At 34.6% G+C, this 26,881-nt stretch overlaps 1 protein-coding gene across 6 annotated transcripts in view; it reads right to left on the bottom strand.

Moving 5' to 3' along the window:
* The window catches only part of HEATR5A (HEAT repeat containing 5A), a 216,380-nt gene that overhangs the window by 139,397 nt on the left and 50,102 nt on the right, over nt 1-26,881 (bottom strand). For all 6 annotated transcript variants that reach the window (XR_013162228.1, XM_077127002.1, XM_077127001.1 and 3 more), the window contains exons 3-10: nt 25,727-25,938; nt 24,739-24,847; nt 22,681-22,830; nt 21,159-21,333; nt 14,938-15,098; nt 13,341-13,596; nt 2,847-3,002; nt 1,175-1,425 (exon numbers count right to left, since the gene is read on the bottom strand). Coding sequence is in view for 5 of the 6 variants with exons in the window: in XM_077127002.1 (XP_076983117.1) it covers nt 1,175-1,425; nt 2,847-3,002; nt 13,341-13,596; nt 14,938-15,098; nt 21,159-21,333; nt 22,681-22,830; nt 24,739-24,847; nt 25,727-25,938 (1,470 nt within the window). In the remaining variant the exon portion in view is untranslated. The remainder of the gene's footprint in view (nt 1-1,174; nt 1,426-2,846; nt 3,003-13,340; nt 13,597-14,937; nt 15,099-21,158; nt 21,334-22,680; nt 22,831-24,738; nt 24,848-25,726; nt 25,939-26,881) is intronic.

Raw genomic sequence — 26,881 nt, 5'->3', positions numbered from 1 at the left:
AAACAAAATTCTATGCTATGCTTTGTCCATTTTAACTGTTCTGTATTTCCTTTTTTAAAAATATAAACTTTTATAGTTGTCTTCGAAATCCTTTGTACAATAAAACTAAGTAATTTATTCATTAGGCTCTGTATCACTTTTCTATTTGAAAGTGCTACATTAAAAAAGCACAAAATTTATACAGAAAACCAATTTTTTAATGTAGCAATGAAATTTTGCTTTTGGCTTTTCTCTTTTTTGTATCATTATGAAATTCAAGATGCTTTATTTATTTGATATGTTTCAATTCACTGTAGTCATTATTCTTTTAGATAATCAAAGTATCCCATTTTTTATTAGTAGGAGCACTGTAAGTTGTCTCCTGTGTACGTGTAACATGAATCTAGTAGTCTTTGATGACTTTGCTTTCTGGAATAACTGGATGTCATAGGCTTATACTGTGTATTTCCTTCCCTAGACTTGGAATCAGCTTTTCTTCCATAGAATCTGATTTCTTTTGGTGGAAAATGGTATTTAGACCACAAATCTGGGCACTAGAGGTACTTTCTGCTGCTGGGTCTTCATTGTTTTTAGGCCTTTGCACTGGACAGTAAAAATATGTACTTTTGAAAAAATAAAATTATGAGTTCTTGCTAACATTTCCAATTGAAATCTGACCTAAGGGATTTTTACTTAATTTTCTTGATTCTATAACTTAACTCTTTTTTTATACAGAAAATTTTGGTTCCTAACATTGTCATTATTTATTTATTTTATCTTATTATATACACATATAGACTAATTAAAAAATAATAATGTCAATGATACCACTAACTAAAAAATTACTGATGAAGTTTACAGCTCTATTTGTCCTTTAAAATTCAATTTTAAATGCACTTATATGGCAGGGCTATATATACAGCAAAATAAAGTTTCCAGGACTTAATCGTGTAAATGGAGAGGTTTCTAACAAAAATCATAGAAAGCACTTCTACTTAAGTGTAGCTAAATCAGTTTTTTAATCCCTTTCACAGCAATTATGCTGATTATATTTAACACTTAAGAAATAGTACAGCGGATGGTTCAGAAATTTGCCCCGCATGGCTTCAACTGGGCAATATACAAAAAAGACTATGGTGTTTTTAGGAAGAACTTGAAACATCATTATCATATGTATGGAGAATGAAATTATTACCTTGCCCTTTCCATGAGGAATTCCTAAAGGACAATGTTTCACTGCTCCCAACAAAGATGCCACGGCAAAACTAAAGCCAGTCACTGCTTCAGGTGATGACTTAAGTACAGTGAGCCGTTCGAGGCAACGATCTAAGAGTGGTGTTAGGTAGGAAGGTAATGCCACAGCAATGCAGTGTAAACACCAAGCTGCTGCGAGTCGAACAGAAACGCTAGGATGAATTACAACTGAAATGACACTGTCAAGAAGACCTGGAGGGACGGAACAAACAAATGACAACTTAGATAAACAGATAAAACTCAGTCATAAAATAATCAAAAGAAAAAGTAGCCACTTGGATATAAAGTACATTATTTTAATCAAAAGCCAACTCAGAATTTTAAAAACTCAAGTGATACATAATTATAAGTAATTTTTGTACCGAAGAATTACTTCAAATACATCTTATGAAAACTGGATTAAATTAAGTCAGTATACAAAAGAAACATTTAATTTCCTACAATGAGCCAACAAACTGCTTATTTTTCTTGAGATCATTACTAATTTTGTACTATATATGACAAGTTATCTAGAAATAACTAATACAACTTAAGAAGAAAATCACATCTTGCCCCATCCTTCTTTTTTCCCTCCCTTATAGTTTATCTTTCTACATATTTAGGATATTTTCTATCTACCGTATTGTTCTCATCTGAGAACAAAATGTTAAATGAAATTGAGGCATCACTGGGTCTTTACTGGGCCTCTAACTCACTAAGAAGACAGAGTACCTCTACTACTAAGAAAACAGCCTACATTTGCTATAATTATACATATACATTCATCAAAACATATAATAGTTTCATGTCAACTGCTACTTAAATAATATATGCCTAGGTTTAAATAGCTTACAAACACAATCATAGTATAAAGCTTCTTAGTCAGCAGAAAATGTGCATAGCAGTAAAAGGACAAAGCCTTAAAAATAAATTTTAAAAGTGACTACACAACAAAAAAAGTGATTAAACAAAAGAAACCAGTCACAAAAGTTCATATATTGTATGAGTTCACACATATGAAATGTCTAGAACAAGCAAATCCATAGACAGAAAGTATATTAGTACTTGCTAAGACTTAGGAGGAGGAGGGGAAATAAAAGGAGTGATTGCTAATGGGTATGCAGTTTTTTTATGGGTGATGAAAATGTTCTGCAGTTAGATACTACTAATGGTTGCACAACACTGTGAATGTAGTAAAAAGGACTGAACTATAAACTTTTAAAAAGTAAATTTTTATGATGTGGATTATATCCAAATAAAAAAAGTTCAATAGCTAATTTTCAAAGACGAAAGAAAATAAAAACTGTTTGAAAAGATGTTTTAGGAACCGAATACTCTGAATTACTTTTATCATACAGAAACGTTTTCACTGCAGATAAGAGCAATGAGCTCTGGTTTACTGTTTGTAAGTTCTTCTATTTTTTATTAAATATCTTCAGAAAGGGAAGGGCTTAAAGAAAGCCTTCAATTGTGAAAGCAAAAATATTCAAATATATATATATACATTTCATAAAGCAGCCCTACAGTGGAATCTATAAAAAGTGAACCAGGCAATGGAGACTTCCTTCCTGGAAAAAAGTTGCCTACAATAAAAGTAAAGAAGAAAAACAAGGTATTCAGATCAGTAGATATACCTGTACTTGAATCCTGCAGCAAAGGTGCAGCTGTAGTGCCAAGACTGTGTATGAGATTTCCAAGTTCTTGTAAAGCACATACCAGCATATGCTGGCTGGCTGCTACATCTGTGGAGCCAAGCCGGGTTTCCAAGTTACCATCGCTCATTGCTGCATCTGAGTGAAGTCCAAGAATAAGCTATGCAATCACTCTTTCATTAAAAAATATTGCAGGAGTAGGTGTTAGCAGAACAGTATAAAGGCAAAAATTAATAAAATCACTTATCCATATGAAATCCTTGAAATAGTCATTTAAAGTACTAAATGAAGACCTATATCAATAGACAAAGAATAATAAAACATAATGTAACCTGATTTAATTCAAGCAACCTGATCATCAACCCTTTATTACTCTTTTAGCAATTGGTGCTGAAAGGGTGAACTCATGGGAAACTAAAAAATATTTTAATTTTATTGATATTTAAGCAGATTAGATTTAAGACAGTACAGGAATTGAAACAGACTAAACTGTTCTAAAATAATTTATCTTAACTTTTATAGGAAGTAGATCACAAATTCCAAGGAACTATTATCACGAGTCTTCAAGATTTATACTGTTTACCATAAACAACAGCTCTTACATATAAGATGGAATGCCAATGAGATTATCTATGAAAATGGTTTGTATTCAGTTGACCCAGAAAACCCCACAAAATCATGCAAATTAAGACACTCAAATCTTCGTGCACACTTTAAGAAGACCTGAGACACTACTCAGCCCATCAAGGGTATGATTTTCAAAAAGCCACCATGTATGATGTCACTTTACATAAGGAATGTAATTCTGTCATTACAATGTTGACATTGGTAGATGTGCCCAGGGCAAATAGTGGGGTTGGATACAGGACTGGTAGCCTCAAAAGAGTGCGAAATTTTTGTGGCACATGCTTAAAAAGGCAGAAAGTAATTGTGAACTTAAGGGTTTAGACGCAGGATCTTTGGTCAACAAGCACATCCAGGTGAACAAAGCCCCCAAAATGTGTGGCCGTACTTACAGAGCTCATGGTTAGATTAGCGCACGAACTTTCCTGTACCACACTGTGATGATCTTTATGAAAAGGAAAAAAGTTGTCCCTAAACTAGAAGAAGAAGCTGAACAGAAGAAAAAGAAATCCCAGAAGAAACATAAGAAACAGAAACTTATGGCTTGGGAATATATCAACATACAATAAATGCAATTAAAAGTTAAAGAAGAAGAGGGGAAGGTGCCAAGATGGCAGTTTAGCAAGGTGTGAGATTCAGTTTGTCCTCCAGAACGGCTACTAAATAACCAGGAAGAGTACAGAACAGTTCCTGGGGCCATGTCAGTGACCTGACACATAGCGTACCCCAGTCTGGACCAGCTGGACTGGGTGCGAGCTCCCCCAGAACCGTGTGTTCCCCAAGCTGAAGCAGCCAGCACCCCTGCCCCACAGACTGCTTCCCAGAGGGGAAAGGAAAGGGACTTTACCAGCAGCAAGGGCTGAGTGTAACTAAGCTGTAAGCATGGAATTAATTCACAAATTCTGACAACTAAATATAGACCCCCAGCTCAGGTGAACCTGGTAAAAGTGAAGGTCACTGATTTTTGCCCCAGCGGCAAGGGGACAGGGCTGACGGAAAAAGAAAAAAAAAGAAACAGAGGTTTTTGTGGCTGTGTTTCTACAGAGGCTTGACTGCCTTTGGATACAGTGGTAGGGCTTCTCAGGCTGCAACTGCCCCAGGCATAGGCAGAAACAAGCTTGTTTGAGGGCTTGTCTGGAATCCATGCCTTCCCCAGGGCAGGGGTGAGGTCCAACTCTGGTGGAATCCCTCCCTCAAGGAATTCAGACACCAGAGTTTGATAATTTGAAGCCATTAAAACCAGCCTACAATCTCGCCTCTATCTCCACCATGCCCCCAGCAGGGAGATTCTGCCAAAGTTAAAGGTACTGCATCATCTTATGCTGGCGGGACCTGCAGGCAGACAAGCGCCACATACTTGGCAGGATAAGAAACACAGAGCCCAGAGACTTCACAGGAAAATCTTTCAATCTGCTGGATCTCACCCTTAAGGAAAATTGATGCAGGTGACTTTTTGCTCCTGACAGGAGGCCAGTTTGGTCTGGGAAAATGCGGCTGAGGTCTATAATACCTAAGCAGACCCTCCTAAGGGTGGGGGGTGGGGGAAGGCATCATATAGGCAGGGCAAGAAACAAGAAAACAAGAACTGAAAAATTCTCCTCTGTCAAATAAAACTTAAGCTAGTGGTCCAGAAAAAGCTGAACTGAATGTCAAAGAACAGACAGACAACAAATTCATCCAACAAGAAAACCCGAGGTAAAAGAAGTGAAAACAATCTCCAGAATAAACTAATTAAGGTAATTAAATGCCTAGACGCCAGCAAAAAATAAGAAATAACACTAGGAAAACTGAAGAGATGGCCCAGTCAAAGGGACAAAGCAACAATTCAAATGAGATACAGGAGTTGAAACAATTAATTCAGAATGTACGAACAGACATGGAAAACCTCATCAAAAATCAAATCAATGAATTGAGGGAGGATATAAAGAAGGCAAGGAATGAACAAAAAGAAGAAATCGAAAGTCTGAAAACAAACCACAGAATTTATGGGAATGAAAGGCACAGTAGAAGGGAGGAAAAAAAAAAAAACAATGGAAACCTACAATGTTAGACTGTGAGAGGCAGAAGGCAGGATGAGTGAACTGGAGGACGGAACATCTGAAATCCAACAATCAAAAGAAAATTTAGGGAAAAAAATGGAAAAATATGAGCAGGGACTCAGGGAACTGAATCACAATATGAAGCATACGAATATACATGTTGTGGGTGTCCGAGAAGGAGAAGAGAAGGGAAAAGGAGGAGAAAAACTAATGGAGGAAATTATCACTGAAAATTTCCCAACTCTTATGAAAGACTTAAAATTACAGATCCAAGAAGTGCAGGATACTCCAAAGAGAAAAGATCCAAATAGACATACTCCAAGACACTTACTAATCAGAATGTCAGACGTCAAAGAGAAAGAGAATCTTGAAAGCAGCAAGAGAAAAGCAATCCATCACATACAAGGGAAGCCCAATAAGACTATGCACAGATTTCTCAGCAGAAACCATGGAGGCAAGAACAGTGGGATGATATATTTAAACTACTAAAAGAGAAAAACTGCCAACCAAGGATTCCATATCCAGCAAAATTGTCCTTCAAAAATGAGGGAGAAATTAAAACATTTTCAGACAAAAAAATCACTGAGAGAATTTGTGACCAAGAGACCAGCTCTGCAAGAAATACTAAAGGGAGCACTAGAGACAGATATGAAAAGACAGGAGAGAGAGAGATGTGGAGAAGAATGTAGAAAGGAAGACTATGAGCAAAGGTAAAATGAAGAAAAATTAGATATGACATATAAAATCCAAAAGGCAAAATGGTAGAAGAAAATACTACCCATACAGTAATAGCACTAAATGTTAATGAATTAAACTCCCCAATCAAAAGACACAGACTGGCAGAATGGATTAAAAAACAGGACCGATCTATATGCTGTCTACAGGAAACACATCTTAGACCCAAGGATAAACAAAAGTTGAAAGTGAAAGGTTGGGAAAAGATACTTCATGCAAATAACAATCAGAAAAGAGCAGAAGTAGCTATACTAATATCAACAAATTAGACTTCAAATGTAAAACAGTTAAAGGAGACAAAGAAGGACACTATGTATTAATAAAAAGAACAATTCAACAAGAAGACATGACAATCATAAATTTTATGCACCGAGCCAGAATGCTCCAAAATACATAAGGCAAACATGAAAACACTGAAAAGAGAAATAGACACATCTATCAATACAGTTGGAGACTTCAATTTTACGATCTCATCAATGGACATAACATCTAGACAGAGGATCAATAAAGAAACAGAGAATTTGAATAATACAATCAATGAAGTAGACTTAACAGACATTTATAGAATATTACAACCCACAACTGCAAGATACACTTTTTTCTCAAGTGCTCGTGGATCATTCTCAAGGATAGAACATATGCTGGGTCACAAAGGAAGACTCAATAAATTTAAAAAGATTGAAATCATATAAAACATTTTCTCAGATCATAAAGGAATGAAGTTGCACAAATTCACAAGTATGTGGAGGGTCAACAACACACTCTTAAACAACCAGTGGGTCAAGGAAGAAATTACAAGAGAAACCAGTAAATATATCGAGGCAAATGAAAATGAAAACACAACATATCAAAACTTATGGAATGCAGCAAAGGCAGTGCTAAGAGGGAAATTTATTGCCCTAAATGTCTATATCAAACAAGAAGAAAGGGTAAAAATCAAGGAATTAACTGTCCACTTGGAAGAACTAGAAAAAGAACAGCAAACTAACCCCAAAGCAAGCAAAACGAAAGAAATAATGAAGATTAGAGCAGAAATAAATGAAATTGAGAACATGAAAACAATTGAGAAAATCAACAAAACCAGAAGCTGCTTTTAACAGAAAATCAATAAGATTGATGGACCCTTAGCAAGACTGACAAAAAGAAGAAGAGAGAGGATGCAAATAAATATCAGAAATAGAAGAGGAGACATAACCACTGACCTCACAGAAATAAAGGAAGTAATGACAGGATACTATGAACAACTTTATGCTAACAAATAGGACAATGTAGATGAAATGGACAACTTTCTAGGAAGGCATGAACAACCAACTTTGACTCAAGAAGAAATAGATGACCTCAACAAACCAATCACAAGTAAAGAAATTGAATCAGTCATTAAGAAGCTCCCCAAAAAGAAAAGTCCAGGACCAGATGGCTTCACATGTGAATTCTACCAAACATTCCAGAAAGAATTAGTACCAATCCTGCTCAAACTCTTCAAAAAAATTGAAGAGGAGGGAAAGCTACCTAACTTATTCTATGAAGCCAACATCACCTCATACCAAAGCCAGACAAAGATGTTACAAAAAAGAAAACTACAGACCAATCTCTCTAATGAATATAGATGCAAAAATCCTCAACAAAATTCTAGCAAATCAAATCCAGTAACACATTAAAAGAATTATACATCATGACCAAGTAGGATTCATCCCAGGTACACAAGGATGGTTCAACATAAGAAAATCAATTAATGTAGTACACCATACCAACAAATCAAAGCAGAAAAACCACATGATCAGCTCGATTGATGCAGAAAAGGCATTTGACAAAATTCAACATCCTCTCCTGTTAAAAACACTTCAAAGGATAGGAATGAAAGGGAACTTCCTCAAAATGATAAAGGGAATATATGAAAAACCCACAGCTAACATCATCCTCAATGGGGAAAACCTGAAAACTTTCCCCCTAAGATCAGGAATGAGACAAGGATGTCCATTATCACCATTATTATTCAACACTGTGTTGGAAGTTCTAGCCAGAGCAATAAGACAAGAAAAAGAAATACAAGGCATCAAAATTGGGAAGGAAGAAGTAAAACTCTCACTGTTTGCAGATGATATGATGTTGTATGTTGAAAACCCTGAAAAATCCACAACAAAACTACTAGAGCTAATAAATGAGTACAGCAAAATGGCAGGTTACAAGATCAACACTCACAAATCTGTAGTGTTTCTATACACTAGTAATGAACAATCTAAGGAGGAAATCAAGAAGAGAATTCCATTTACAATTGCAACCAAAAGAATAAAATATTTAGGAATAAATTTAACTAAAGAGACAAAAGATCTATACAAAGAACACTACAAGAAATTGTTAAAAGAAATCACAGAAGACCTAAATAGATGGAAGGGCATATCGTGTTCATGGATTGGAAGACTAAATATAGTTAAGATGTCAATTCTACCTAAATTGATTTACAGATTCAATGCAATACCAATTAAAATCCCCAAAACTTATTTTTCAGAAATAGAAAAACCAATAACCAAATTTAACTTGAAGGGCAGGGTGCCCCGAATAGCTATAAGTATTCTGAGGAAAAAAAAATGAAGTTGGGGGTCTCATGCTGCCTGACTTTAAGGTGTATTATGAAGCTACAGTGATCAAAACAGCATGGTACTGGCATAAAGATAGATATACTGACCAATGGAATAGAATACTGTTCAGATCCAGACCCTCTTATCTATGGACAACTGATGTTTGATAAGACAGTCAAGCCAACTCACCTGGGACAGAACAGTCTCTTCAATAAATGGTTCCTAAAGAACTGGATATCCAAATGCAAAAAAATGAAAAAGGATCCATATCTCACACCCTATACAAAAATTAACTCAAAATGGATCAAAGACCTAAACATTAGATCTAAGACCATAAAACTGTTGGAAGAGAATGTAGGGAAATATCTTATAAATCTTATACTTGGAGGCATTTCCTAGACCTTAAACTCAAAGCAAGAGCATTGAAGAAATAAATAAATAAATGGGAACTCCTCAAAATTAAACACTTTTGTGCATCAAGGAACTTCGTCAGGAAAGTAAAAAGACAGCCTACACAATGGGAGACAATATTTGGAAACAATATATCCGATAAAGGTCTAGTATCCAGAATTTATAAAGAGATTGTTCAACTCAACAACAAAAAGACAGCCAACCCAATTACAAAATGGGCAAAAGACATGAACAGACACTTCTCAGAAGAGGAAATACAAATGGCCAAAAGGTACATGAAGAGATGCTCAACTTCCCTGGCTATTAGAGAAATGCAAATCAAAACCACAATGAGATATCATCTCATATCCACCAGAATGGCCATTATCAATAAAATAGAAAATGACAAGTGCTGGAGAAGATGTGGAGAGACAGGCTCACTTATCCACTGTTGGTGGGAATGTCAAATGGTACAACTGCTGTGGAAGGCAGTTTGGTAGTTCCTTATGAAGCTAAATATAGAATTGCCATATGACCCAGCAACACAATTGCTAGGTATCTACTCAGAGGACATGAGGGAAAGGAAACAAACGGACATTAGCACACCAATGTTTATAGCAGCATTATTTACAATTGCAAAGAGATGGAAACAGTCAAAATGTCCATCAACAGACGAGTGGCTAAACAAACTGCGGTATATACATATGATGAAATATTATGCAGCTGTAAGACAGAATAAAATTATGAAGTATGTAACAACATGGATGGACCTTAAGGACATTATGCTGAGTGAGATTAGTCAGAAACAAAAGGACAAATACTGTATGATTTCACTGAAATGAACTTACATTAGTGAATAAACTTGGAGAATTTCATTGGTAATAGAGACCATCAGGAGATAGAAATAGGGTAAGATATTGGGTAATTGGAGCTTAAGGGATACAGATTGTACAACAGGACTGAATGTAAAAACTCAGAAATGGACAGCACAATATTACCTAACTATAATACAATTATGTTAAAACACTTTATAAAGCTGAATGCAAGAATGGTAAGGGGAGGAGGCCTGGGGTCACAAATGAAATCAGAAAGAAAGATAGACAATAAAGACTGAGATGGTATAATCTAGGAATGCTTAGAGTATATAATGACAGTGACTAAATGTACAAATTTTAAAAGTGTTTTTTGCATGAGGAAGAACAAAGGAATGTCATTACTGCAGGGTGCTGAAAATAGATGGCAATTAATATTTTAAAATTTTAACTTATGTGTGAGACTAAAGCAAAAAATGTTTATTTGGTACAGAATTTGTGTTTTAACTAGTGCATTTCCTAATATAACTTATGTAGACAGCTTAATTGAACACCATAAGTACATGGAACCTTCAGTAGGGCATGAGATTTTGTTGCTTTGTCCAGAGTGATGCCCCAATAGATCCCAGAGTGATTTGAACAGTGAATAAAAAAGTATTTGCAAAGTGTCCTTCGAGGAATGGTGAGAAAGGGGGAAAATTCCACTTTCCCAAGTTGAATTCTTGATATTCTCACAAGCAGTGCAGAAAATCAAAGCTCTAGGCTGAACCCCCAATCTTGGGGTTTGTTCATATGAAACTTAACCCCACAAAGGACAGGTCAAGCCTACTTAAAATTAGGCCTAAGAGTCACTCCCAAGAGAACCTCTTCTGTTGCTCAGATATGGCCTCTCTCTCCAACAAACACAACAAGCAAACTCACTGCCCTCCCCGTCTACATGGGACATGACTCCCAGGGTTGTGGACATTCCTGGCAACAACAGACAGAAATCCTAGAATGAGCTGAGACTCAGCATCAAGGGACGGAGAAAACCCCTAGAATGAGCTGAGACTCAGTATCAAGGGATTGAGAAAACCTTCTTGACTAAAAGGGAGAAGAGAGAAATGAGACAAAATAAAGTGTCAATGGTTGAGAAATTTCAAACAGAGTCAAGAGTTTATCCCGGAAACTATTCTTACACATTAAATAGATATCACCTTGTTAATCAAGATGTAATGGAGAGGCTGGAGGGAACCGCCTGAAAATGTAGAGCTGTGTTCCAGTAGCCATGTTTCTTGAAGATGATTGTTTAATGATATAGCTTTCACAATGTTGACTGTGTGATTGTGAAAACCTTGTGTCTGATGCTCCTTTTATCTACCTTATCGACACATGAGTAAAACATATGGAATAAAAATAAATAATAGGGGGAACAAATGTTAAAATAAATTTAGATTGAAATGCTAATGATCAATGAAAGGGAGGGGTAAGGGGTCTGGTATGTATGAATTTTTGCTTTTTATTTCTTTTTCTGAATAGATGCAAAGGTTCTAAGAAATGATCATGATGATGAATATGCAACTATGTCATGATATTGTGAATTACTGATTATATATGTAGAATGGAATGAGCAAAAGTTAAGAATGTTTGCGTTTGGTGTTTTTTGGTATTTAAAAAAAAAATTAATAAAAAAAAGTTAAAGAAGTAAAAAAAATAGAATGCCAAAGAAAATCCTGAATTATCTAAGGAAAAAAACAAAATTACTGAATTAAAACAGAAGTGCGTGAGTTTATCTTAAATGGGAAAGCATAAGTTTTCTACTGCCAAGAGGAACAGAAGCTTGACATAAAAATGAAGGTCAGTTTTGAAAAATAAATTTACAACTGAGCTTGTGAACTATGAAATTACTATCTGCCAAAACTGTTAAAGAAATTCAGAGGGGAGAGAAATTCTATAGCATAAGGAAAGACATTCCTGAGAAGATGGACTTGAATCAAGGTTTTGAATAAGCTATGGATAGACAGGGAAGGGGAAACTGTTCTCTTCCCCTCGGTAATTCCATCCTCAGCTATTCGCACCTGGCATAATCTGAGCATACAGGTATACCTGAAAAGTACTCTAGGGCTTCTGAACATCCTTCTCCAACAAAATACTCTAGGTCCTTGCAATCTCACCTCCACCTTTCCCCAGAATAGCTTTATTCCAATCTTTTCTCCATACTAACTTGTAAAAAAATGATGGCATCTTCACAACCCACCCCTAAGAAATCAGAATAAGAGTTACTTGTGGCAGGGAGGGGTTAGGAAAGAATTTTTCCAGAAGGAAAATGTTCTATGTCTTGATTGGGCTTTTTTTACAGGAGTATATATTTTTGTCAAAACTTAGCAAACTGTAAACTTAAGCTCAGTTGTAAATTTATTTTTCAAAACTGACCTTCATTTTTATGTCAAGCTTCTGTTCCTCTTGGTGGTAGAAAACTTAGGCTTTCCCATTTAAGGTAAACTCACGCACTTCTGTGTTAACTCAGTGATTTTGGTTTTTTCCTTAGATAATTCAGGGTTTTCTTTGGCATTCTATTTTTCTTTCCTTCTTTAACTGAGTAAAGCTGAGGATGGAATTACCGAGGGGAAGAGAACAGTTTCCCCTTCCCTGCCTATCCGTAGCTTATTCAAAAACTTATTCAAATCCATCTTCTCAGGAATGTCTTTCCTTATGCTATAGAATTTCTCTCCCCTCTGAATTTCTTTAACAGTTTTGGCAGATAGTAATATCACAGTTCATTTGCACAGTTCATTTTGCATTTGGATATCTAGTTCTTTAGGCACCATTTATTGAAGAGACTCTTCTGTCCCAGGTGAGTTGGCTTGACTGCCTTATCAAACACAATACCAGCAATACTGATTGCTGTTCAAGTGATGCAGTGTTGTACGAAAAGAATCTCATGAACAATTAGCTCTTGTTAACAGAAATCAGAATAAGAGTCACTTGTGGCAGGGAGAGGTTAGGAAGGAATTTTTCTGGAAGGAAAATGCTCTATGTCTTGATTGGGCTTTTTTTTACAGGAGTATATGTTTTTGTCAAAACTTAGCAAACCATAAACTTAAGATCTATGAAATTCACTAAACGCAAATTTCACAAAAAGAAAAAAAAGATAGTTCTTACTAAGTTAGATGACTTACATATCACCTGTACTAACTTCTCTACCTGAAAACAACTGACTTCTATTTTTTTTTTTTACAAATAAAAATAGCAATACACCAATCTCGGCTTTCCAAATGGACACTTCCCTCAGCACTGTTAAAAGTCTTATTAGATACCTACCCACAAGTTTCTTCAGCTTCCAGATGGCCTGGCAAATATCCTTGGCAGCAGCAATTTGAGCCTTTTCTCCAAGAAGACCTCCTATAGCAGTTCGAAGTATAAATGAAACACAACGGCGACAGCAGACAGCATCAATCTGAGTTTGGGTGGCTTTAGGGTGTGACTGTGACACAAGGCTTAGGATATGAGAAAGAAAGGCAGCAAAATGTCTCTCTAGCCAGATTCCTCCTAGTGTTGAAACAAATACCACGTAAGCCTGAAAAAGAATGAAGTTTTATCTTCAAAATTAAATCATCTCATTCATGTATTAATATTTTCTCTTCTATAAAATATGCTGCACTTACTAGTATCTCTTCTTTTCCCCCTACAAATGTTATCCTTCCCTTGTGTACAGCCATTTTAGCTATATAAATGTAGTAACTTTTTTTTTTTTGGCATGGGCAGGCACCAGGAATCGAATCCAGGTCTCTGGCATGGCAGGTGAGAATTCTGCCACTGAGCCACGGTTGCACCACCCTGTAGTAACATTTTTATTTGTTTAAAGCAAAACCTGGAACACAAAAGTCTTTCAACTGAGATTTCATTAATGCTGCCTGTCTGTTTTATCTTCCTCAAACTGTGAGAAGTTTCAGCGTAGCCAGCTAATATGTAAAACAGGTCTGTCACTTCTTCAAACAAAAACTTCCAGTTATTTAACATTCTAAGCAAGAAAACCCAAGTCAAATGTATGAACACACTGTAAGACTTAACTACTTCAATACCATAAACTCTCTAGGAATTTAATTTCAGAAATTTGAAAGGAATGTTTATAGTGATGAATAACTGTGAATGTCAATGGTTTGTCTTACTCAAGATATACAAACACAGTACTTTTCTTATGTGATCTGTTTCTTAAAAACATATAGTTTAATTACAATTATTCCAGGGCATTTTGTATTTTCATGAAGTCTAAAATTCTGCAGTATAAAACAACGAGGACTTGAATTTTTTAAAAATACAAGTTTGTACTATACCATAAATGCACTTAAGAAAAAAAGACTATTCAAGGAAAGAACAGAGACATTCATGTTGTTTTATTCTAAGATACTTTTTTCTAAGGGTTTACTGCTTAAATTTTGTTTAGGATGAAGAATTTAAGTATATAAGTAAATTACATGCTGAACTTTTATTCAGGAATTGAAATCATGTAAAACAGAAATTCAATATTGTTCATGCTAAATAATACATACCTAATACCTTAATTTTGAACAATAAAAACATATAGACAATAGAAAGCAAGATAAACCACAAGACGTGAAAACATAAGGCCTAGAAACAAACCAAAAATGCCATTTGTTTCAAAGGAATCAAACAAAAACCCCTATTATTAAGAGCTTTACATTGAAGGAAATAACCTCTTCTTAACAGAATAAATAAGTTTCTCTTACTTGTAACCTAGATTTAAAAAAATGTTTGGCTTCACATAATCATATCAGCATATGATTCTGAAAGCAAAACTGATGATATTGCATCGAAGCACTTTTCTTGAATTCAGATACTAACACTTGCATTATGGGCCAGTGAAAATTACATTTAGATACTGATTTGAGATTCCAACCTGAGTAACTCCAACTCGAACATCCCTACTGACTGAACTGGTTCCCTTCAGCATATCACCACTGGCTCGAAGAAATCCTGAACTTCCACGTTGAAACCCTGTTCCTAGTAATTCCAGAACTTCCTCCAGAGATACCTTGCGAATGCTTTGACGTGAGGCTGCTATAACGAAGAACAAGACAAAATTGCCATTCATATTTTGCAGACTAAATTTTAATGCATGATCTTGATTTGCAAAAAGGCAGCATGTTAATAGAAACAAAAACACACTAAAAACTCAAACAACACAATAACACTAATGCCATGCTTTAAGAATTTTACTGGGTATTGATTGGGTGGATTCACTTCATTTTAACTGGATGGACTATAAGCACAGGAATTGACCCTGCCTTCAAACCCAGAAATCCATAGATTTCATTTAAATTCATTTGGTTTCTTCAAAAATGACAAGCAGAGAGGATTCTCACTGTGTTAAAATCAGAATTTTGATATGTTCAAATGCTGGTAAAACTGAAAAATAAACATTCTGAAAGAAAAAAACTCAAACAAAAAGAAAAATTTACAGGACACTACACACATTAATGCACAGAAAATGTCACGTAAGGGCTCAAGGGTCAAATATAATGGACCCTGAAGGATATGTCAAGGAAAGTCCATGCCACTTTAAGATCATGTCTTTTTACTCTCTTTTCCTCAAACAGATAGATGTAGATAAAACAAACAAGTTAAAAGGCTCACAGCCTATATGCTTCAGAAGAAGGAAAACAAAAATGAGCTGCCTTGATCTCCATAAATCAAATTACTACACATACAATGTCTTGAAAATTATTTTTAAATACTATAAAAATGCTAAAATACTATTATGTTTTCCAAATGTGCTACAATTCTTAATAAACTTTTAAATTTACATAAAGTAACCACCTAGTCCTATTTTTAAAAAAATCTAAACTGGCAAATACAAATTTTTTTATTACCTCAGTCTCTGAAGAAAGGGAAACTAAGTATCACAAAACCCATACAGTAGGCCTTTAGGCTACAGTCATTAAGAGGTTTTAGCTAGGGCAGGAATGTTTAAGCTTGCCTTCAATTTGACACAATTGAATTTTTCCCTTCGGTTACATTTTCTTGAATCAACTGGGTTCTTAAAAAAAAAAGTACCCATCTTTCTGGTTTTCTTCTTCTGAAAACTGATGGTCACAAGCTCTGACCCGTGATCTAGACTCAAGCCATACAGCAGTGGAGAAATAAACTTCTGTTAAGCAAAGTTATGAACAAAGAATCTGGTCTGTAGCCTTAAGAAGAGATAATCACCTGAAACAAATGAAATTCTATCTTGGAATTTGGGGTAGAAAAAGGAGTGGATCTCATGGATCATAAATTCTATGAATGAGACACAGTAATAACCATAACAAATAACTATATACACAGCATGTTAGTCAGTGCTTAAGACCCATAGCGAAAAGAAAGCAGAGTAAAGGAGGTCAGGAATACTGGAGGTGTGTGTGGGGAAGCACTGTTTGTGATTTTTAAGTCATCAGGGTAGGACTCAGAGGGGGTGACATGTAAACACAGTTTAAAGGTATTGAAGAAATCCGCCATGCAAATATCTGAAGAAGAGGAAACAGCTATGGCAGAGCAGTGGAGGGGGTCTAGTAGGAGACAGAGTCTAACGATGGGGAAGGGGGCAGATGGCACAGGACTTTTGTACAGCATTAAAATAAGAACGTGACTAAAATGAGATACCAGTGGAGGAGCTGAGCAGAGGAGTGATGTAATCTGTTACATTGCTGCTGTGTTAAGAACAGACTGTAGAGTGGGGAGCAAGGGGGAATCAAGGAGATCCATTACAAGCAATTTTATAATAAAGGAAAAAAATGATGGTGGCTTGGATCAAGGCAGTTGTAGTGGAATAGATAAGAGTCTAGATAAACATACATATATATTTTTAAGCTTTTTATTACATAAAAGCTCAAAATTACACAAACGCTACAACAAAAGAATAATGAACTCCTATCCATATACCTTCACTTACCACATTTTAGCACTTTCTCATATATTTTTTTCCTTTTTTCTGGACCATTTGAGAGTAAGTTGCAGACCACTTGAGAGTTAGCATTAGCCCTAAATGCTTAAGAGATGTATCTTCTAAGAACATTCTCCTAACTATTTGTGTACTACTATCACATTCAGAAAACTTACCACTGATAGAATATTATCTAATATGCAATGCATCAATTGGCAAATCTCACCAATTTACACATTTTATTCCAAACCAGGATCATATATTATATTTAATTGTGACACTTCTTTAGTCTCCCTTAATATAGCACAGTTCCTCAGCCTTTCTTTGTCTTTCACAATATTGGTAATTTTGAAGAATACAGGTTTGGCCAGTTGTTTCATACACTGATCCTCAATTTCCGTTTGTCGGGTATTTCCTCAGAACTTTTCCAGGAATACTACATAAGTAATATTATATCCTTCTCAATGTGTAACATCAAAAGATACTATTAGACATGCTGTTAGCCTATCTCTCCAGTGGTCATACTAACTTTGAACATTTGAACAATAACTTTGTAAAACTACCAGTTTCTCCATTACCATGTAATCCATGTGGTAATATTTTAAGAAGGCAAAAATATCCTATAACTCATTTCACCCAAGAACCCACTGCTGATTCCTACCTGCATAAATTATTATACTTACTGCAAAAATGGTCATTTTCAAAGGATCATTCATTCTACATTCATTACTCACCTTCTTTAAAAAAGAGTTTAATTTCTCCACCTTTATTTATTTACTTTCAATATGTAAAACTCATTAACTCATAAATTCTTCTATTTAACAGATCATCGTTTTCTGTCATTATTCATTTTCATTCTAATCCTGTCTTGGATTTGGCCAGCTGGAAGCTTCTTATTTTTTGGCCCAAGATGTTCCATGCTCATGTGGAACTTTCTCTGCCCCAATCCCAGAATTTGTAATTTTTCAAAGATTCCAGATTTTGGATATATTGTAAGATAGTTAAGAGAAATACATATTGGGTATGAAGGAGAGGAGTCAAGGACGACTTCAAGGTTTTGTTCTGAACAACTGGAAGGATGGAGTTTCATCAACTTAGACCACAAATAGAGCAGTATTTACGTATGAGGAGGAGAGATCAAGAGTTCAGTTTAGGACAAGTTAAGTTTGGAATAGCAAGTAGACGTCCAAATAGAGATGTTAATGGTAGATCATAGGAGAGTCTGGCGTCCAGGAGAGAAATTTTGGCTAATGATATAAATTCAGGAATCACTGATATAAATCATGCTTTAGCCAAGAGGATGGATAACATCACCAAGAGTGGGCACATAGAGTGGAGCAGAAGACCAAGTACTAGAACATGGAGCATACGTCTAGATAACCCAAGGGAGAACCAGCAAAGAAGAGTGAGCAGGAATACTTTGTGAGGAGGAAGGAAAAACCAAGTAAGCACGGGGTCCTAAAAACCATGTGAAAAAAAGATACGTAGGAAAATAAACTGAGTTAAACGCTGTTGAAAGCTCAAGTAAGATAACTGAGAACTGAAAACTAGATTTAGCAAAGCCCAATGTAAAAAGTTTTGAGTTTTTTTTCCTTTAAGGTGGGAGAAAAAAAAGTATGTCTGCATGCTGTAGGGAATAATCCAGTAGAAAGGGAAAAATTGATGTAGAAGAAAGAAAGGAAACTTCATATAGCAATTTGTCATTCAGCAAGTGAGAGAATGAGCTCTAACACACATTGGAGGGATTGATTTTAATAGGAGAGAAGATAATTCATTTTCCTTAACAGCAGGGAAGTAAGAATATTTGGGTACAGATTCTAGCAGATGGACAGATATGATGGGGAGCCTATAGACATAGGCCACAAAATGAAAAGGAGATGAGGAATGAGGTTTGAGGAGAGAAGGTATAAAATAGGCAATCAGGAAAGTGGGAGAGCAAGTGTACTAGGGAACTAGAGTATGACTCTTAGGCACTGTTAAGGACGTACTTGAAGTTCACGGTCAGTGTGGTAGTTAGATTCAGGTGTCAACTTGGTTAGGCGCAGGTGGTTAATTCTATTGCTGTGGACATGAGCCAATGGCATGTGAACCTCACGTGCTGTTGATTACATCTGCAGTCGGCTAGGAAGCATACCTGATGCAATGAATGTTGTCTGATTTAATTAGCTGGTGCTTAAATGAGAGAGCTCAACTTAGCACAGCCAAAGCAGGTCAGCATACCTCATCTCAGTACTTGCAGCTCAGCCTAAGCCTTTGGAGATACAGAAAGGAATCAAACCCCGGGGAAAGTTGTTGGAACCCAGAGGCCTAGAGAGAAAGCCAGCAGAGATTGCCCTGTGGCTTCCCACATAAGAAAGAACCTCAGTTGAAAGTGAGCTGCCTTTCCCCTGAAGAATTATATATTAACTAAATAAATCCCCTTTTACTGAAAGCCAATCCATCTCTGGTGTGTTGCATTCTGGCAGCTAGCAAACTAGTACAGTCAGTAAATAATTTTAAAAGATTACATAACTCCCTGGTAACTTATCTCAGTTAGGAAAATGTCTCTATTCAATCTCTCTTTTTAAGTGCCTTGGTATGATAAACTATCTATTTTAAGTCTGTTAACTTTACTAGGAAAACCCTTCATATTCTTTACCTCATAATCTTTGCATATTGCAGTCCAGTTGTATAAACTACAATATGTGCGCTTTCTAAATTATTGGGTACTATGTTGCTTTTAGTCACCTACTTAAAAAAAATTAATATAACATCTAGATCACTTTTTAGTTGTATGAAAATAACTCAATTGTAACACCAGCTACAACCTACAAATGTAAATGAATTTCTAAAAAAGAGTAAGGTTTTAGGTTGGGTGAAGCTGATTCTTTGCCTTGCTTCGCCTGACTACAAAAATGTTGGCAATAGTTGAGTAGTATTGTTTAAGAGCGCATACACTTAAATATTAATCATATTAATTACACAATTCTAAAATTTGCTTGTTTTTACTGCAACTGTATGCCAATACTAAATACATATTCATACAAATAAGCAATTCACATTTTCAAGAAAGTTTTAGCAAACGTCTTAAACTTTCAATTTTTTAGGTGGCTTAAGATTTAATCTCCTAAATGCCCTGGACAACTCTGTTTTTCTTTTTTTCCCTCCCTGGGTTGTGTTTCTTTGTGGATTTTCCTCCCCTAAATATATAAGAAAGTCTTAGTGAGTTAAAAAATTATAAAACCACACACAAAATTAGAAATAATTTCTTATAAATGTTAAACATGTGGGTCTCAACTAGAGGAGGGGGCTGTACAGTTTCTTAATGTTGCCTAGGTGATTCTGATATGCTGTACCCACTTTGTTACTTCTCATCTCTGATTAAGAAACATTTTAGAAAAAACTAGAATCTTCTTTTATATAGTACTGAACAGTTTCTAAAGCAATATTTTTCAAACTTTAATGTACAAACAAATAATCTGGGGATTCTATTCAACTGAGAATTTTGACTTAGTAAGTTGGGAGGGGCTTGCACTTGTGTAGTTCTTAGAAGTCAACAGGTGATGCCAGTGTATTTGGTCTGAGGATGTTTCCTCAGTGAGGTTCTTCAGAACAATCAACTTCTCATCTGTGTGAGTGGCTTAATTTTTGGCGACAGAATGCAAAATAAGTTTTTTATTTTTCATCATTGTTTTACATACACTGTAAATTAAACCCAGGCAAACTCTTGTTTTTAAAGCAGACCCCATTCTTGCTTACCGCCTAGAAGTATGTAAAAAGGGAATAAATACTGATAAAAACAAGCTGTCCAGCAAATTTAAAATATCTGTTGTCTGGAATTATCTACATCATTGGTCCCTTATACCAAACCCCGAAAATGGCAAGTCAAATGTATATATTAGATGTACACTACTTTAAAAAGTCTCAAGATTTAGATATCTCATACTGGATAACATTTCACAGTTTACTTTAAAAAGAAAAGATGGAAAATAAAAAGGAAGACAAAGATTGAATAAATCACACTACTTAAAGAGTTCTTTTCCTCAAACTTTTACTGAAATATTTGAGAATGAAACCTATAGCACTGTTTACAAACTGAAATTTATTTATATCCTGTCTCTTTTAAAAGTAATAATGGGTAGTAGTAATCCTACATATGTCTAAGCCAAGAGGGAAAAAAATAACAGAAGATATTTAGAAAATAAATATATGCATTTTACCTGCTCCTGGATGTTTAAAAATGATAGCTTTAGCCAATACTGTGCCCAGCAGCTTTGAAACTGAAATCCGCACATCGTAATTAGAACCCTCAAAGGACTTAAAACAGAGTGTAGCCACACTGTCCAGGTCTGTACTCCACATAAAAACAGCCTCATTCTGAAGTTCAAGGAGACACTATTCATATGAAAAAAATAAATAAATTAATTAACGAAAAGTTAAATATAAATGTCAGGTTCAGTTCTATAAAAGTGGTAGAAACTATCAGAATCTAACAAAAATAATATGTAAAGCCAAGGCATCTAAATAATGAATGTGAAGACAACTAAATACTATTAAAAGTTATAAAGATTAAGCTATATAAGGCAATGCAGCCACAAAGGGACAGGTAGAGGACCTGTTTCTAACTCAGTAGGCTATGAAAGTGCCTTTAGATTCAATCTATCTGCCACGAGCAACTGTGAGAATATTTCTCACATAAAAAACAGATTTATCGTACTACCCAACCAACTGTATTAAGAAGGCATTGTTAAAAAAAAAACTTACAAATTACAAAAGGCTTTACAAGTAAATTTTAGTTTCCACAATTACAGAGAGGAAGCATAGTAAAGTGGAACGAATATTTGGATTCTAGAATCTTGAACTCTGTGATAAAGTGTTGCCAAATACTTGAACTTTGGGAAATTCATATAAGTCTCTGGGTCTCAGTTTCTTTCTTCCTTTTTTTTCTTAGCCTTTTAATTTTTTAAATTTCTTTCTTTTTCCTTTTTTTTTAAACTGAAATATAACATATATACAAAAAAGCAATAAATTTTTTAGTACATTTTAACAAGTAGATATAGAACAAATTTTAAAGTTTGGTAAGGGTTATAGTATCACGATTTTTCCTTATTTCTTCTGAAAGCTACTACAAGACCCTGGAGACCAACAGAAATATCAATATAATGATTTAGCAGTCATACTCATTTGTTAAATCCTATCTTCTCTGTTATACTTCTTTTCTTTAAATAACATATATACATAAAAGCAATAAATTTCAAGTTGCAACAGTTAGCCATAGAACAGATTTCAGAGTTAGGTATGAGTTACAATTCCACAATTATGGGTTTTTATTTCTAGCTGCTCTAAGATACTGGAGGCCAAAAGAAATATCAGTAGAACGATTCAGCACTCATATGTTAAGCCTGACCTCTGTATAACTCCACCATCACCTTTGATCTTTCTCTTCACTCTTTAGGGGTATTTGGGCTATGCCCAGTCTAACATATTCATGTTGGAAGGGGCTGTTGATAATATGAGACAGGTGGATGGAACTAGTTGATTTTCTGGAGAGGCAGTGGGTCTTCTGGAGAGGCAGTGGGTCTCAGTTTCTTAGTATGTTAAAATGAAATACTTAATCCTAACTTATTAGCAAGTTTTGAGCTCTAAGGTCATACAGCTTTTACTAATGCTTTCATAAGGATAAAAATGATTTAATTTTCTTTATATTAGTTTTTAGAAAGTCTGCTTAATAGACCACTTTACCTTTGCAGCAGCACAACGAACTGCCATGGATCTGTCTGTCAAACATGATCTAGCAGCTTTATAAACATCTCTATGACAAGGTATAGCAGCAGCTCCTAGTCCATTCAATATATTTTGCAGACTTAGCATAATCTCATATCGGCCCTGAGACTACCAAAAAAACAGAGAATAAAGGGATAAATAAAATTCCACTGTGAAGAAATGAAGTATTGATATTTATCTCACAGAGTTGAGAAATATTCACATTTTTATATATACTAATGAATTCTGACATCAAGAAATACTAGTTGCTATTTTTATGAGGTGCTTATAATTTGAAGTACTATTTACTTATTTTTGTTTCGTTTTTTCTTTTTTTTGTATACTGTATGGCAGGGGCCACATTTCATTCTTTTTCCATGTGAGTATCTGTTATTACAGCACCATTTGTTGAAACTTTGTTTTTTCTTTCTTTGCTCGTCTGTTTTGTGGGGGGAGTGTTATTTATATATACATCACATTTCAACACAATACAGATTTCACAGGGTTGGCACAAAGATTAAATGAGATTATATGAAAAGCACCTAGCACAAAGCCTGCATATCATTAAATGGTTGTTTAATATGAAGTAATAAAAGTGTGAGGCTCGGCCACCTACTAGCTACATGACCTTGAGCAAATCTGTTTCTTTATCTGTAAATATGGAGGTCCTCATAGGTTGTTCTAAGGATCAAATGAATTAATACATATAAAATACTTAGAATGGTGTCTGACATACAATAAATGTTCAACAGATTTTATAGCTATTAATATTTTATCATTTATTTGGTCTGGGTAGTTTAACCCAGAGATTAAAAGTCTGGGCTTTAAAAGGCATGGGTTTGAATCTTGGCTCTGACCTTTAATAGCTGTGAGATGTTAAATTGTTTTTACTTATTTCTTCATCAACAATATAAAGATAAGATGAACTTCACTGAATTGGTGGGAGAAGTAAATAAGCTCCTGTGTGTAAAACAGTCACCAAATGCTTGAAACATGATAAACACCGAAGAAACAGTAGCTGCTTGTATTACTGACATATTATTGAATGCCCTAAATCATTTCTATATCTCAGGAAGTTAATGCTAAACAAAGTTGGAGGAATACAAAGATCAGTATCAAGTATCATTGTCACAGTAATGCTATTAATTTATCTTTGTTCAAAGGAGCATAACAGTGAGTGATTATAGCTGAACTTAACAAAATGGATGCTAACGAGAAACTTCTAAACTTTCTTTTATTCCAGTTTCAAATATTGTAGATCACAACATTTGTGTATCTTTTTTTGCTATCTCTAAAATGTTGTGGTGCCCAATCAACTAAACCGCAAAGGAAATAGTAGAGAAGCAACAACAGTAAAGTTTTTGAGACCTAAAGAGTAAATCCCCTACTAACCACAGGGCCTAAAAAGTATCATAGCTTAAACAAGCTGGTTAAGAGGGGAAAAAAGTTTAAAATGGCTGTATCTTAGTTAATATAAGTTCCTAGAGATATCTGCTCTCAAATCAAACCAGACATCCAGGTGTTAAAAACCTCTTCTATAAAAAATAAAAAATGAAAAAAAAACAAAAGAAAAATCTCTTCTTCTGAATAATCTTGTTCAGTCTTTTAGGAAAATATCGCTGAGAAGTGATCTGCTGAAGATTCTCTCACCAGTTTTATATTACGGATTTTACTACTTTTTACAGTTCTTAATTCAGGTACAGCCTTCTTGAAATTTAACATCTTTCACACTTGAGGACCATGATTTGTTTTGGTACATTTTTTTAAAGTGTATATAACAACCCAGCATTTCTATAAATTAGTTCAGAACTGTTTTCTAGATTGTTTTTCTAAGTAAGGTAAGAACAAAAACTGTTGCAATGTCTTTATGTTTAAAAATGTTGAGTTATCCTTATATAGTAACGATATTTATGTATGGATCTATCTATATATACACCTATGTATGCTTGTCATATAAAGTTCTTTTAATGGCTCAAAAAATCATAAAACCTGTAAAGGCTATCTTTTTATTGTTTGGTCATACTTCTTGTTACTTACCTCTGCACTCTTCATAGCTTTAAGAATATTCCCCACAGTATCAGTAAAGGTGTTACCCAATATTCTACCCAACTTCTTGTATAAGGAACCCAAACATACCACAGCAGCACTGAAACAACATTTAAATTAGAAATCAGTCATGGCTGAAAAAATGAGAATTAAAAAATCTTAGAATATATAAAGGTGACTATTTAATTTTAAGGGATAAAAGGATAAAATTTCCCAGAAATAGTTCCATTGTTAAATCCTAAGACATTGACACTTAACTATCATATAATTACTTTCATAACAGAATTTTTAATATACTGTCTTCAATTAATCTAAATCTCAGCCAAAGACACTATCCTCTCAACTTTTTACAAGACCAGATTTTGCAAAATATTTTAATAGAACACAATTTAATCTATTAGATAATCAAAGTTGGACTTAAAGATAAGAAAGACAAGAAAATAACGTTCTCATCAAGTTTGAAGTCTGAAAACTTCATGGGAAAATACATTCTGTAATAAGCTAAAAATTAGATTGATAAAAATTTCTATAGTTACAGTTATGGAACCAAACATAGCTCACTGTCTTCTCTAAAATAATAGGTGATAAAATGAACTGAATCTCATGGAGAAAGAAACTAAGCTGTTCTTTTTGTGATCTCAGAAGAGCATTTTCCATATGATATTTATTACTATTTTCACTACTGAGAATTCCTAAACTAAAAGAACATCCAAAATATGAAGAACTTAAAAATATCTTTTACTTAAACATTCAACTGCTAAAATTTTAGTGAGATAGTTTGAATCCCAAATGTAGACTTCAAATATCTAAAATATTTTTAAAAAAGAAAATATTTTAGACATTTCTAGAGAAATATTAGATTAAAACATAAGAATGAATAAAACTAAATGGCTTCAAAATGATATCAAATACTTTCAGGTACTTTACAAAAATGATACAAGGAGGCAACATTCTGTTTTCTGTTCAATGTTTAACTTACAGCTTAGTGGGAAGATAACTTGGAGAATCATCTTTGCTACGAATAAGATCATTACATGTATCTATTGTCTCATAAACAGAGAATGTGTCTCCAATACTATAAAGAACGGCTAGATTCTTAGCAAGGAGTTTGCGGGTAGGAGGCCCTGGGGAGCTGTTCAACAAAGACAGGAGCTGATCAACAAGACTCTTCTGTTTCTCTCTTACATCACTCTAGAAAGGAAGACAACAACAACAACAAAACAACAATTCAAAGTCAACATAATTAAATGTCATGCTCTAATATGATTTTTCTTTCTTATATTTAAGAACCAAAACAGCCCTAAAAAATGTAAGGCTATTTTGTCATTTGTAATATTTTGATAGTATTTTGTAATATTTTGACTAAATATTATAAGTAAGTTAGTAACATGGTCATCTAATGTCACACAAAAAGGCAGTTTGCTGCCCTGTTGACATTTTCAAAAAATAAATTCTGGATTATACTTGGCTGGTGTCTCTGTTCACAAATAAAAGGGTTCTATATTTCCTTGACCCTTTTTCTTACATTTGAAAGGTGGAGCAAATTTGTATTTTAAGAAGAGTGTCAAAACCTATTGGTATATATTTGCATAAATAAAGCAGTAATAACCACAGCTGACCTTGTAATGGTAGCCTATTTCACTTGGACTTTTCTAAGTTTACTGCAATGTCTCTTTCCTAATTGCAGCTATGCGTATCAATGCCAATAAGGCTACTCTATTTTACATATGTGTTCTCTGAAAAAGGAGTACAGAATTACAAAGGTAATGGTATTCATGTGCTCACTGAGGCCTAAAATTCCACAGTGAAATGCTAGTTAATTTAGTGAATGGATTCTAGCCCTTTATTAGATTCTAAATGTTTACATGAGCAATGTTTTTGTACCACATTTGCATTACATATGGAACTGTAATTATGTGGGAAATACATACGGTATTTCCACGTATTTGTACCACATTCACATTACATATAGTACTGTGATTATACAGGAATTATTTTTGGAATGTGTATGCTCAAGTATATACCTGCCTCACATGGCTCAGTAAATCAATCCATCAAATACGACAAAATGTTAACAACTGCTGAATGTAAGTGAAGGGCTTGATTGGGTTTTTTTTTTGGTACCCATTTCATA

Source organism: Tamandua tetradactyla, chromosome 14 (genome assembly GCF_023851605.1).
Source record: "Tamandua tetradactyla isolate mTamTet1 chromosome 14, mTamTet1.pri, whole genome shotgun sequence".
NCBI lineage: Eukaryota > Metazoa > Chordata > Mammalia > Pilosa > Myrmecophagidae > Tamandua > Tamandua tetradactyla.
Note: the sequence above shows the minus strand (reverse complement) of the source record. Positions and strands in the feature narration are given on the sequence as shown.